The following is an 11,985-nucleotide window of genomic DNA, read 5'->3' on the forward strand; positions in this document are numbered from 1 at the left end:
GAGGCGCAAGGCCCTCGCCTAGGCGCGACTGAGAGTTTAATCTGTAGATCAGATCGAACGACTCAGATTCGACTCAGATTAAGGTTTCGAATAGCATAAAATCACAGAGGATCAGAACTCATGTACCATATCAGCCGAATACGACTCAGATTAACCCTAATCGAAGTCGTCTCTCTCCCTCTTTCGAGCTGCTGGAGCTACGACTGCGACACGAGCTGCGACACGAACTGGACTTCGACTGCGACACTGATCGACTTCGGCTGAGCAGGTTCGACTCCTTCTTCTTCGTCTTCGACACTGATCCCCTTCTCCTTCTTCTTCGTCTTCGACAGGTCGTCTTCGACTTCGAGATTCATATTTTTTTTTTTTTTTTTTCCCTTTTCTTCTTTCTCCTTCGGCTTCTCCTCCTTCTTCGTCTTCGACAGGTTCAGTCCTTCGTCTTCGACACTGATCCCTTTTTTTTTTTTTTTTTTTTTTTCCTTTTCTTTTTTTTTTCAATTATTTGAGTTATATTAAATAAATAAATAAATAAATAAATAAATAAATTATGATTATTACATAAATAAATAAATTAATTCATACATACATAAATAAAAAAATAGATACATTACATTACATTCATTATGATTATATTAAAATTGATTCATCATTATACTGAAATTAATTAATTGATCATTAATTAAAAAAAAAAAGAAAATTGATTCATGAGTTAATTAATTCATACATTCATTACAGTACATACATTGAATCATAACATTAATTAATTCATAAATTGATTCATAAGTTAATTAAAAAAATAAAAAATTGATTAATTAATTAGAAAAGATTAATGTGTTGTGATTAATAAGAATTTAATGTGTTGTATGTGTTGTGATTAATGTGATTAATAAGAATTTAATTGATTAATAAAGATTAATCAATTTATCAATTTATCAATTAATCAATTTATTGTGTTGTGATTAAAAAAATAGAAAATTGGTTGATTAATTAATTGATAAATTGATTCATAAGTTAATCAATTTATTAATGTGATGAATTAATAAATTGGTCAAAGTTTTTCTTGAAAAAATAATGTAACATAGGAATTAATGTAATGGAATGTAATGTTCATTAATTAATTAATTGATCATTAATTAAAAAAATAGAAAATTGATTCATGAGTTAATTAATTCATACATTCATTACAGTACATACATTGAATCATAACATTAATTAATTTATAAATTGATTCATAAGTTAATTAAAAAAATAGAAAATTGATTAATTAATTAGAAAAGATTAATGTGTTGTGATTAATAAGAATTTAATGTGTTGTATGTGTTGTGATTAATGTGATTAATAAGAATTTAATAAGAATTTAATTAATTAATAAAGATTAATCAATTTATCAATTAATCAATTTATTGTGATTAATGTGTTGTGATTAAAAAAATAGAAAATTGGTTGATTAATTAATTGATAAATTGATTCATAAGTTCATCAATTTATTAATGTGATGAATTAATAAATTGGTCAAATCAAAGTTTTTCTTGAAAAAATAATGTAACATAGGAATGAATGTAATGGAATGTAATGTACATTAATTAATTAATTCATCATTAATTAAAAAAATAGAAAATTGATTCATACATTACATACATTAATAAATTCATCACATAACATACATTACATTCATTATACTGAAATTGTTTTTCTGTTATTTATTTTTTGTGTTGTGTAGTGAGTACTATTACTAAGTAGAAAATGACATCGGAAAGTAATAGAAAAGATCCGGCGTGGCAATATGCCCATTTGGTGGAGGAGAATAATTTAAACAAGTTTGAGTGTAATTTTTGTGGTAAAGTATCAAATGGAGGTGTTTATCGGGTGAAACAACACCTTGCGGGAGGTTATAGGAATGTTACTGTTTGCCCGAAGTGTCCTTCTCATGTAAGAGAAGAGATTAGAGAGTTCATGTCCAAAAAAAAGACACAAAAAGAAGAAATGAACATGTTGCCTGATTTTGATGACATGGACATGGAAGATGAAGATGAAGATGATGATGTTGTTGAGATCAATGTCAATCAACACCGCAAGTTGACAAGTAGTAGCCAAGGTTCATCCAAATCCAAATCCAAATCAAAAATGCCAAAGAGAAAAGGGCCTATGGATGTTTACTTCACACCCAATCCTGAATCAGTGGTGAAAAATCGAAGAGACCAAGCAAAAGGGAAACAAACAAAAATTGATGCAAATGACCCTTACAAAAAAGAAATGAGAGCTCGGGCACTGCAAAGATTTGCAAGGTGGATGTATGATGCTGGTATCCCTTTCAATGCAGTAAATTATGAGAGTTTTGGACCAATGATTGAAGCCATTGGCCAATATGGTCCTGGTATGAAGCCACCGACTTACCATGAAGTGCGGGTTACCCAACTCAAAAAAGAAGTGAAACATACTGAAGATTTGATGAAGTATCATAAAGAGGATTGTGCAAAATACGGGTGTTCCATAATGGCTGATGGTTGGACTGATAAGAGAGGAAGGACATTGATTAATTTTTTAGTTAATTGTCCAAGAGGAACTATGTTTGTTGAGTCGGTTGATGCTTCTAGCTATTCCAAGGATGGGCAAAAGTTATTTGAATTGCTAGACAAGTTTGTGGAGAAAGTTGGAAAAGAGAATGTCGTGCAAGTTATCACTGATAGCGCTGCAGCTAATGTGTTGGCGGGTAAGAATATTTCCTCATTCCTTACATCAAAATTGTTTACTCATAATTTGTTTTGTATTTAAAATTTAAAAACTTGAAAATAATAATTCTTCATTATTGTTACATTATAGGGAGGTTTTTGGAAGCTAAGTATGAACAGTTGTATTGGACACCATGTGCTGCTCATTGTTTGGACTTGATGTTGGAAGACATTTTCAAGATACCTAGACTGAAAAAGACATTTGAAAGGGGTATTGCAGTACATGGCTACATTTACAATCGGCCTACGTTGCTAAACATGATGAGGGGCTATACAAATTTGAAGAATTTGATCAAGCCTGCAAAAACTAGATTTGCAACCGCTTTTTTGACTTTGTCTAGGATGCATCAACAAAAAAACAATTTGAGAAAGATGGTCACCTCCGAAGACTGGACCTCAAGCAAATGGGCAAAGGAGCCACAAGGTAAAAGAATGGCACAAACTTTGTTGATACCTTCATTTTGGAATACTGTTGTGTTTGCCCTTAAGGTCTCGGGTCCTCTTGTCAAAGTGCTTAGATTGGTTGATACTGAGAAGAAACCTCCCATGGGATACATTTATGAGGCAATGGATAGGGCAAAAGAATGCATTGCAAGTTCATTTGATCATAAAGAAGAGAAGTATAATGAAATCTTCGAAATCATTGACAAAAGATGGGATGTCCAATTGCATCGACCTTTACATGCAGCTGCGCATTTTCTTAACCCAGAATTCTTTTACCCAAAAGCGTTAGAGGTGCAAAGAGATCATGAAGTGATGAATGGGTTTTATGAATGCATGCAAAGATTGGTCCCGGATGTCACTGTTCAAGATTTGATCACTAATGAGATGAGTATTTATATGAAGGCTGAGAGTCTTTTTGGCAAGGCTGTTGCAATTAGGCAAAGAAATACAAGAGCACCAGGTAATATATTATAGACTCATAGAGTTTATTTTGAGTAATACTTTTAGTAAAACTTAATACTTGGTAACAATTATTTCTAACTAGTGGATTATCGCAGCTGATTGGTGGGCATCATATGGTTCTTATACTCCAAACTTGCAAACTTTTGCTATAAAAGTCCTTAGCCTAACATGTAGTTCATCGGGTTGTGAACGAAATTGGAGTGTATTCGAACATGTGAGTATTTAACATTCTAACTAATTTTTTGTTGAATTCAATTTTTTTTTTTCTCATTATATAGAATTTAATATCTTTTTAATACTTGCAGCTTCATAGCAAGAAAAGAAATAGATTGGAACAACAACGTCTCAATGATTTAGTGTATGTCAAATACAATAGAACATTGAGATTTAGGTATGACATGCGCAACACTCTTGATCCCATATCTTTGCAAAATATTGATGAAAGCAATGAGTGGTTGCTTGGGAGGATGGATGGAGAATCAGATGAAGATAATGAGCCTGTGTTTGATGATGATGATGGCTTGACGTGGGCTACTGTTGCTAGAGCTTCTGGAGTAGAAGAAAGTAGCCATGCAAGTAGAGCAACAAGTTCACGCTCAAAGGCACAACCGAGGATATCTAAACCATCAACATTGACTCCACTTCAATTAATAGATGAAGAGGAAGCGGGCTCAGATGACACAGAGGAGGAAGATGTTGAGGGATACAAATCAACTGATGGAGAAGAAGATGATAGTTTGCTTGCCATTGATGTTGAGGATGATGATTGACTGACACCGACCTAACCTACCCTTGCTTTTGATATTGATGTTTTTAAGTGTTAAGTGAAGACATATATTAATATTTGTTGGATATTTATGTTTTAGATGTTTAGTGTTTATGTTTTTATTTTATTGAATGTGGATTATTTGATCTTTGAAAATTGGAATGTTATGTAATATGCACTTTCATGGCTTTGAGAATTATTCTATATTTTGTCTTGAATCTTGATTACTTTTTATTTTTTAAAAAATTGTCTTACTACTATGAATGATTAGTCTATATTAATTTTTCTATTTTTTACGAATACTGTGCGCCTTACTTCAATAAAGCCCGCGCCTCGCCTTGCGCCTTGCGCCTAGGCTCCAAGAGACCTTCGGCGCCTTAGTGCGCCTTGAGCCTTTAAAAACACTGGGGTGGAGTAGGTGTAGTGGTAGGTTTTGGTACATTTTAACAATAAGGATGCCAATTGAAACATGCCTTAAACCAACCATCAAAAGCTGGTAAACAAAAAGGAGAAAGAAATGGAGGTTGGAAGACATGCATCGCACACACGCATGCTTATTACAACAGTTGTGCCCTCTCGACGGAGGGTCCGAATAACAAGCTAACTAACTAATCTAAGCTAATTAAACTAATTATTACAAATCAAAACTAATTAACTATTCCTAGTTAACTAATTATTACAAAACAAGCTAACTAGCTAACTACACTAGCTAATTAAACATTACAGCATAAATCAATTAGCTAAACACGTTAACTAATCAAGTACAAAACCAAAGTATAAGCTAGCTAAGCAAAGCAGTAAAAATGAGCCTCGAGGGGAGAAAGTTGAAGTGCATGCATGCTCGGTCGCCTCGTTCGGAAATCCATCGCTATGCCCCAACTTGCCTCTGTTTGCATTTGTTCTTAGAACACTGTACAAACCTCAAGATAGCTTCTGCACCACCATGGAGACCTCTAAGAAGGCTGCCGACCACTTTATGGTGTTGTAGACCACCTGCCGACCACTTACCATTGATGCAGACCAGATAAAGTGGTCGGCCAGCCACTTTTACTGGTCTACCGACCACTTTTTGCTGCACTCTTCCAGTTTGCTGCAACAGAGAACAAAAAGGGACATGGCAATGTGTTTGCAAGATATGTGTACACAACCACTCTCCCTATCATTTCATGATCTCAAGGGAGTGTGGTTCTCGACTCTCGAACCACCAACCGAGCATCGCAATGCACGATGGCCGAGAAACCAAGATTGCACAAATCAATGTAAATGAATGCACACATAACACATAAATGCCTTAACCTCTATCATGCACGATCAAGAGGGTCGGCGACCGAGAAATGCGGCACATTTCATCACTTCAAGTATGAAACGTCCTTCGTTTCTCGTGTTTGAACTAACACCCAATCCAAACAAATGCGATGCAACTCAAGCATGCTAAACACAATGTAATGCATGCATACACAATGCAATGCAACATGAGCAACCTATCAATACTAATGGCATGCATACACAACGCAAGGCAACATAAGCATTTCAACACAAAGCGAACAACAATGCAAGCATAATGAAATGCAACATAAGTATGCATCAACAATACAAACAACAAGCATGCAAAACACAATGCAACTCAAGCATGCAAACATGATGCAATGTAACAACATTTGAACAACATACTCAATGGACTTAAACTAAAAATTGACAGACCTCAATCACGCCCAAATCAGTGGCCAATAATGCTGAAATAAAGGCATGAAAGCAAGAGAAATGCATGCACATGTATTGGCTCACCAATTAGGCATAAGAACACAACTCTCAAAAGTGCTCAAGGAGTGACAAATTTGGAAGTGTAACAACACTATAAGCACTGAAATTAGGTATGAAATGATGTCAAATCATTCAAACAACACAAGCAAGGCACGCAAGAGTCCTTAAGGCACAAAGCTACCAAGGAGGACTACTCTAGAGACATGCAATACATGGCACAAATGCATGAACCAAGCATGGACAGAGTTCAAATAGGTCTAAGCAAAGACCAAAACATGCTAAGATGGGGGCTCAAATGTCTAAGCATGCATGCATGCACACTAGGCCATAAGCAAGGCAACAATGCACAACCCTTAGAGACACTCAAAGAGTGAAAGAAGTGGGAACATGGCAATGCTACATGCTCTGAAATACCATGTTAAATGATGCCAAATCATGTACATGTCACAAATGAAGCATGTTAGGACTCAAAGCTTGAAACTAGCATAAGCACTTGCACTATAGCTATGCAAAACATGAAGCATATGGCCATTATAACCCAAAACAGTCCTAGATCATGCTAAATCAAGGTTAAAACATGCACGGAGTATAGCCAAAACACGCTAGCATGAAGGCATAAAGCATGGAATATGCAAGGCCAATATGGAGGATTACACTACACCTACCAAGGCCAAGCATGAGATGGCTTTGCCAACAAAAATCAGAGTTATATCATGGCAAAATAATCCCAAAAACACACTGAAATGATAGCTCGCAAGCTTAGGCATGAAGGCATACACAATGGCTCATGTTTAAGGCACAAAGCACAAACTCTCCAATGCCTTGAAAGAGTGACACATGCGAGTGTATGACCATACTACATGCACTGAAATCACATATTAAATGATGCCAAATCATGAAAATAGTCCAAGCAATGCATGCTAGTGGCTTAGAAACTCAAAGCTAGTGAGCTAGATTGAACCATGGCCATACAAAACAAAGCATGCATGACCAAAACAACATAAATCAGAGCTAAAGCATGCTAAAACATGACCAAAAGCTTGCTGAAGTTAAGCCAAAATCATGCTAGAATGATGGTCCAAAGCATGATACACATTAGGCTAGTGAATGGAAATGCACTACAAGTGCAAGGAGCATACAAGGGGCTATCAAACCAACCCAAAACAGAGTTATGGCATACTAAAACAACACCAAAAACAAGCTGAGATGGAGCCAAAACATGCTAGATAAACATGCTCAAACATGAGGCTAACAAGGCAAGTAACCAAGATACAAGGAGAGGGGATGACCCCCTCCTATTTGGGACCTCAAAACACAAGTTTTACTACTGAAAATCCACTGAATTTCAGTGGTTAAAAGGCCAAGAGAAAGTGATCTCAAGGGCCTAAAGTGATGGTGCAAAACAAAGCCAAACAAGGTATGCAAGGGAGTAGATCACCCCCAACACCAAAGGAGCCTTAAACAAACATGTTAAGCACTAAAAATCAGAACTTTTTACAGTAGAAAGTTAGGCCTAAAACAACATGCAAATAGGGCCAAAAGCTCAATCAAAAACAAGGGTTTAAGAGGTAAGAAGCTCACCCTTGTAGAACAACTTTAGAGCAACAACTCCAGCAGCTTTTTTGGATCAAAACCAGTCCAAAAACACCAAAACCAACTTCAAAGTGCCTCAGCAACAAGAGTATGGCGTTTCACTATGTGTTTGTGTGCAAAAGTGTGAAGAATAGACACTTTTGAGCACAAAAATGAAGTGAAATGAAGAAGTATAGAGATAGATGATATGTATAACTCAAGCAACTTTTTTCTGAACTTGGAGAAGGGAGAGAGGGCCTCCCTTATATAGAAGAACAAGCAAAAGCTTGTTGAGGAAGCTAAGAGCTCCAAGCCATCCCTCCATACACGTGTATGGAGGATGGTTTCTGTGCCTTCCAGCTGTTACAGCTGGCAAGAAAAGATCTTCAAAAAGGTGCTGGAAAGCTGCCAACCACTTGAAGTGGTCGGCCAGCTACTTTTTCTGGTCGGCCAGGACAAAAAGTGGTCTCCCAGAAAGAAAAGTGGTCTCCCAGGGGGGGAGGTGGTCTACACCAGGAAAGCAAGGTTGTGGCATGGTGGGAGACCACTTTTTCCAACTCCAAACCACTTGTAGACCACCAAAAGTGGTCTACAGGGAAGAAAACTGGCTGGCGGGGAAGAAAAGTGGTTTTTAGGAAGAGAAACTGGTCTCCCACCCTTATTCCACCCTCCAAGCAAGAAAAGCAAGGTTTGTACCAAAAAAAAACCAAAAACAATGAAAGACGAAAGTCCGGGAGGTGAGGCGCGCAGCCGAAAGCCTCGAAAACTAGTTTATGGACACCAAAAGTGGTCTACGAGGGAAAACTAGTCTACGACCACAAAAAGTGGCCTCCCAGACCTCAGTGTCCCTCTAGACCAAGGCAACAAGGCATGGTCCGAAAACCAAGCCAAGAGGAGAACATTAAGCGGTCCCGAGACAAGACGAGCGGCCGAAGACTCCAGAAATCAAAAACTAGTCTCCAAGAGGGAAAAGTGGTCTCCAAGACCTCAGTGTCCCTCTAGGCAAGGGAAAACAAGGTTAAGTTCAAAACCAAGCCAAAAGAAAAGCAAGACAAGGCGCTCAGCCGAAGGCTCCAGAAACCAGAAACTAGCTTACAAGAGGGAAAAGTGGTCTACGACCACAAAAAATGGTCTACAGACCTCTCTCTCCCTCCAGGCAAGGGAAGACAAGGTTTGGTTCACAAACCGAGCCAAAACACAAAGAATTCAGAAGCCCGGAGGTAGGGCACTCAGTCGAAAACTCCAGAAACTTGAAATGAGCACAAACATGCGCGATCACCGAGCGCTCAATCGATGACGTCTTAGTCTTAAGGTCGGTCAAAAATGGGATGTCTACACTCTACTGTCGAAGCTGAGTACCGTACTATGGCTCATGCTACTGCTGAGATTGTTTAGCTTCGTTGCCTCTTATCTGATTTGGATGTCCCTCAGTCTTCTCCGACCTCCCTCTATTGTGACAACCGCAGTGCTATTCAGATTGTCCACAATACTGTCTTCCATGACTGGACGAAACACATTGAGATTGATTGTCACTTTGTCCGACAGCATCTGCAGTCTGGCTCTATCTCGCTTCCTTTTGTCTCTTCGGCTTTGTAACTTGTGAACTTCTTCACCAAGACTCACACTACCGCTCGGTTTCAGTTTCTTCTTAACAAACTCTCAGTGTTTTCTGCTAAAACACCTTGAGTTTGAGCGGAGGGTGAGAATATATTGTGTATATTCTCAATTTGGCATGATTGTATATATTAGGAATTAGGAATTAGAAAATATTGTGGTGTAAATAGTTGAATTGGCTATTTCCTTTTTCAGTCATAGGTTTAGGGTTATATAAACTGATGAACTCCTTGTAAATATATACAATTGAATATATAGTTTCATTCAAAAACTTACAATACATACTTTTGAAACTGAACAACACATCACACTGCTGCTAGATGTACATAGTTCCAAGTAGATTTCCTTGCTACTTGATATTAATTTATTTTCATAAATAAAGCTTAATTGATTGAGTTTGTTCACAATGCATCTACTGTATTGATTGATTATTTTTGTGTTTGTATTTGTTGGTAAAATCTTAGCCTATTAAGCCTAATAACATTGAGGTTATGGATTCGAGTCACGACACAATCACTTTGTACACTATACCAAAGGTTAGGATGTACCCAATCTTTCCCCTCCCAAACACACATTAATATATACTAATTGGGCGTTGGTTATTTCTTTATTATAGATTTCCTTGGGATGGCCGGGGATGAGGCAATACTTGTGATATTTGTCTTGGGAGGACACATTTTATTTGGTGGTTTGATTTGATGGATGCTTTTGCACATATGCAAAATGATACTTATTCCACCAAAGTGTCTACCATTTCAATTTTCAACATCTCATGAGAGTCAGGTGTATTTTATTATGAAACAAAATAACATTTGTTTTGGTTCAGAGAGAAATATCAATAAAAACAGTAAGAATATAGTGAAACTGTTCTGGATCAGTATAATGTGTACATTAGTAACAGAAATTAAAGGACAATATACACATCACAGTGTATTCAATGTCCACAGGAGTATCAAAACTGCATAAAATGACTGCAAGAAAAAATAAAACGTGAGAAGAGACCAAGTCTAAGAATGTTATTGTTTGTTGTAAAACCCACACTACATAGTAGTAAGAAGATGGACCTGAACCATGTATAAACTGACGGGACCAACGGAAATGACGAAAAAAACCAACAAACGGGATAGCATGGCTTATAAAAGTAGGTAAATAAAGAATAAATCAATAAATGGAAATTTGGAAGCAATAGAGAGCGTGATAAATTACCAATTGCAGACTGGTTGGCATCATTGCGCATAAGCTCATCGGCTTCTTCAACTGTCTCTGCTGTGACAGGGGGGCCTCCAAAGCTCATGTGATTGTACTCCGTTAACAATGCCTTGTCAAACTGGAACCCAGGTTCTGCCCAACAACAACAGCCCAATCAATCAATCAATCAATCAATCAATCAGATAATCATTTTTATATTTATTATTTACCTCAAATACACAGGTATTTTTGTATATAGAGGATTTTGAAGATATGGGAAATATAGGCATGTATGTGGGTATGGGTGTGACCTCTTGGGGCATTCATTCGCTTTTCAAATAGCCGAACTGGATCAGAACCTTCTAAACATGCCGCATAAATGATTAACCTGACATCGGAATCGGAATATAGTTAGTTAGTTAGTTAGAGATGTGGATTAGGGGGAAAATAGACGATTCTAATAAGTGTGTGTGTGTGTGTGTGTGTGTGTGTGTGTGTGTGAGAGAGAGAGAGAGAGAGAGAGATACAGAGCCAGCTCTCGGGCGGCTCTGGGGCTGCAAAACCTCCCACTCTTGTCGATTTTGGGAAGAAATTCTTTCGAGGACGAGGATGACGATGAGGATAAAGGGGGGTTCGCAGCAGCAGGCTTTTGGAGCACTTCGGCTTCCGCACGATGAAATGCGCGGTTTTGAGGGAGGAAACCAACAATTCGGCATTTCCCCAAAGGAGACGATGATGATGATGATGGTGATGAAAGGCTATAATTCAAAACGAATTGGGGTTTCGCATAAGAGATCATATATGAACAATAACTACTACTACTAAGCACACACCTGCTTGCCGTCATTCTATTCTATTCAATTCTATTCTATTCTTCTCCTCTCCTCTTCCTCTCTTTACCCAGACCAGACTGCTCCTTACCAACCTACTACTTCAAATCATGACCTCCACAACGCTTGGCATACATACACGGATAACTCATTTTTTTTTTTGTTATCTCTTTGTTTTAATAGTAAATTTTAGGAGCTGACGTCATAAATTTAATTTTATCATCTCCTTTAAAATTTAAAAATATATATAATAAATTTCATGAATTTATCATAATTATATTGGAGAAAAATTGGTGATAAATCTAATTTGAAGGATGTCTAAGGCATTAGGTCCAATGGATATTTTTTATTGGTGAGAGGTATACCCTTTGTGAAATAATTTGGTAATAAATCATTTTATTTGTTTTAAAAGACATTTTATTTTTAATTTTACATATTAATTTATCTATTAACTTTTTTTTGACTATCTCTTCAAATTTATGTCTATATGTTCAAATTTTTTGCTATCTATTCAATTTTTTTCCCTTTTTTATTCAATTTTTTGTTATCTGTTGAAATTTTCCCTTACCAAGGCAATGATCTATTCAATTTTTTTAACTATCTGTTGAAACATTTTTTT

At 36.8% G+C, this 11,985-nt stretch overlaps 2 protein-coding genes across 2 annotated transcripts in view; one reads left to right on the forward strand and one right to left on the reverse strand.

The window, feature by feature from the left end:
* The window catches only part of LOC114288292 (uncharacterized), a 36,748-nt gene extending 25,248 nt beyond the window's left edge, over positions 1–11,500 (reverse strand). Inside the window, exons 1-3 of the mRNA XM_082910802.1 lie at positions 11,064–11,500; positions 10,848–10,924; positions 10,555–10,689 (exon numbers count right to left, since the gene is read on the reverse strand). Coding sequence (XP_082766928.1) covers positions 10,555–10,689; positions 10,848–10,924; positions 11,064–11,383 — 532 coding nt within the window. The 5' untranslated portion in view covers positions 11,384–11,500. The remainder of the gene's footprint in view (positions 1–10,554; positions 10,690–10,847; positions 10,925–11,063) is intronic.
* Positions 584–4,605, forward strand: LOC114302700 (uncharacterized). The gene is made up of 4 exons (XM_082910798.1): positions 584–2,710; positions 2,821–3,633; positions 3,731–3,849; positions 3,941–4,605. The coding sequence occupies exons 1-4, from the start codon at positions 1,744–1,746 to the stop codon at positions 4,403–4,405; spliced, it is 2,364 nt and encodes a 787-aa protein (XP_082766924.1). The 5' UTR covers positions 584–1,743; the 3' UTR covers positions 4,406–4,605.
* Positions 11,501–11,985: the final 485 nt, after the last annotated feature.

This window comes from Camellia sinensis, unplaced genomic scaffold (assembly GCF_055761805.1).
Source record: "Camellia sinensis isolate YWXY unplaced genomic scaffold, ASM5576180v1 Unanchor1, whole genome shotgun sequence".
Taxonomy (NCBI): Eukaryota; Viridiplantae; Streptophyta; class Magnoliopsida; order Ericales; family Theaceae; genus Camellia; species Camellia sinensis.

Bases quoted from the DNA above. Each gene is read 5' to 3' on its own strand.
- LOC114302700 (XM_082910798.1), top strand. From the start codon at position 1,744: ATGACATCGGAAAGTAATAGAAAAGATCCGGCGTGGCAATATGCCCAT. The intron at 3,634-3,730 runs GTAATATATTAT...GGATTATCGCAG, and splicing joins AAGAAATACAAGAGCACCAG to CTGATTGGTGGGCATCATAT. The intron at 3,850-3,940 runs GTGAGTATTTAA...TAATACTTGCAG, and splicing joins ATTGGAGTGTATTCGAACAT to CTTCATAGCAAGAAAAGAAA.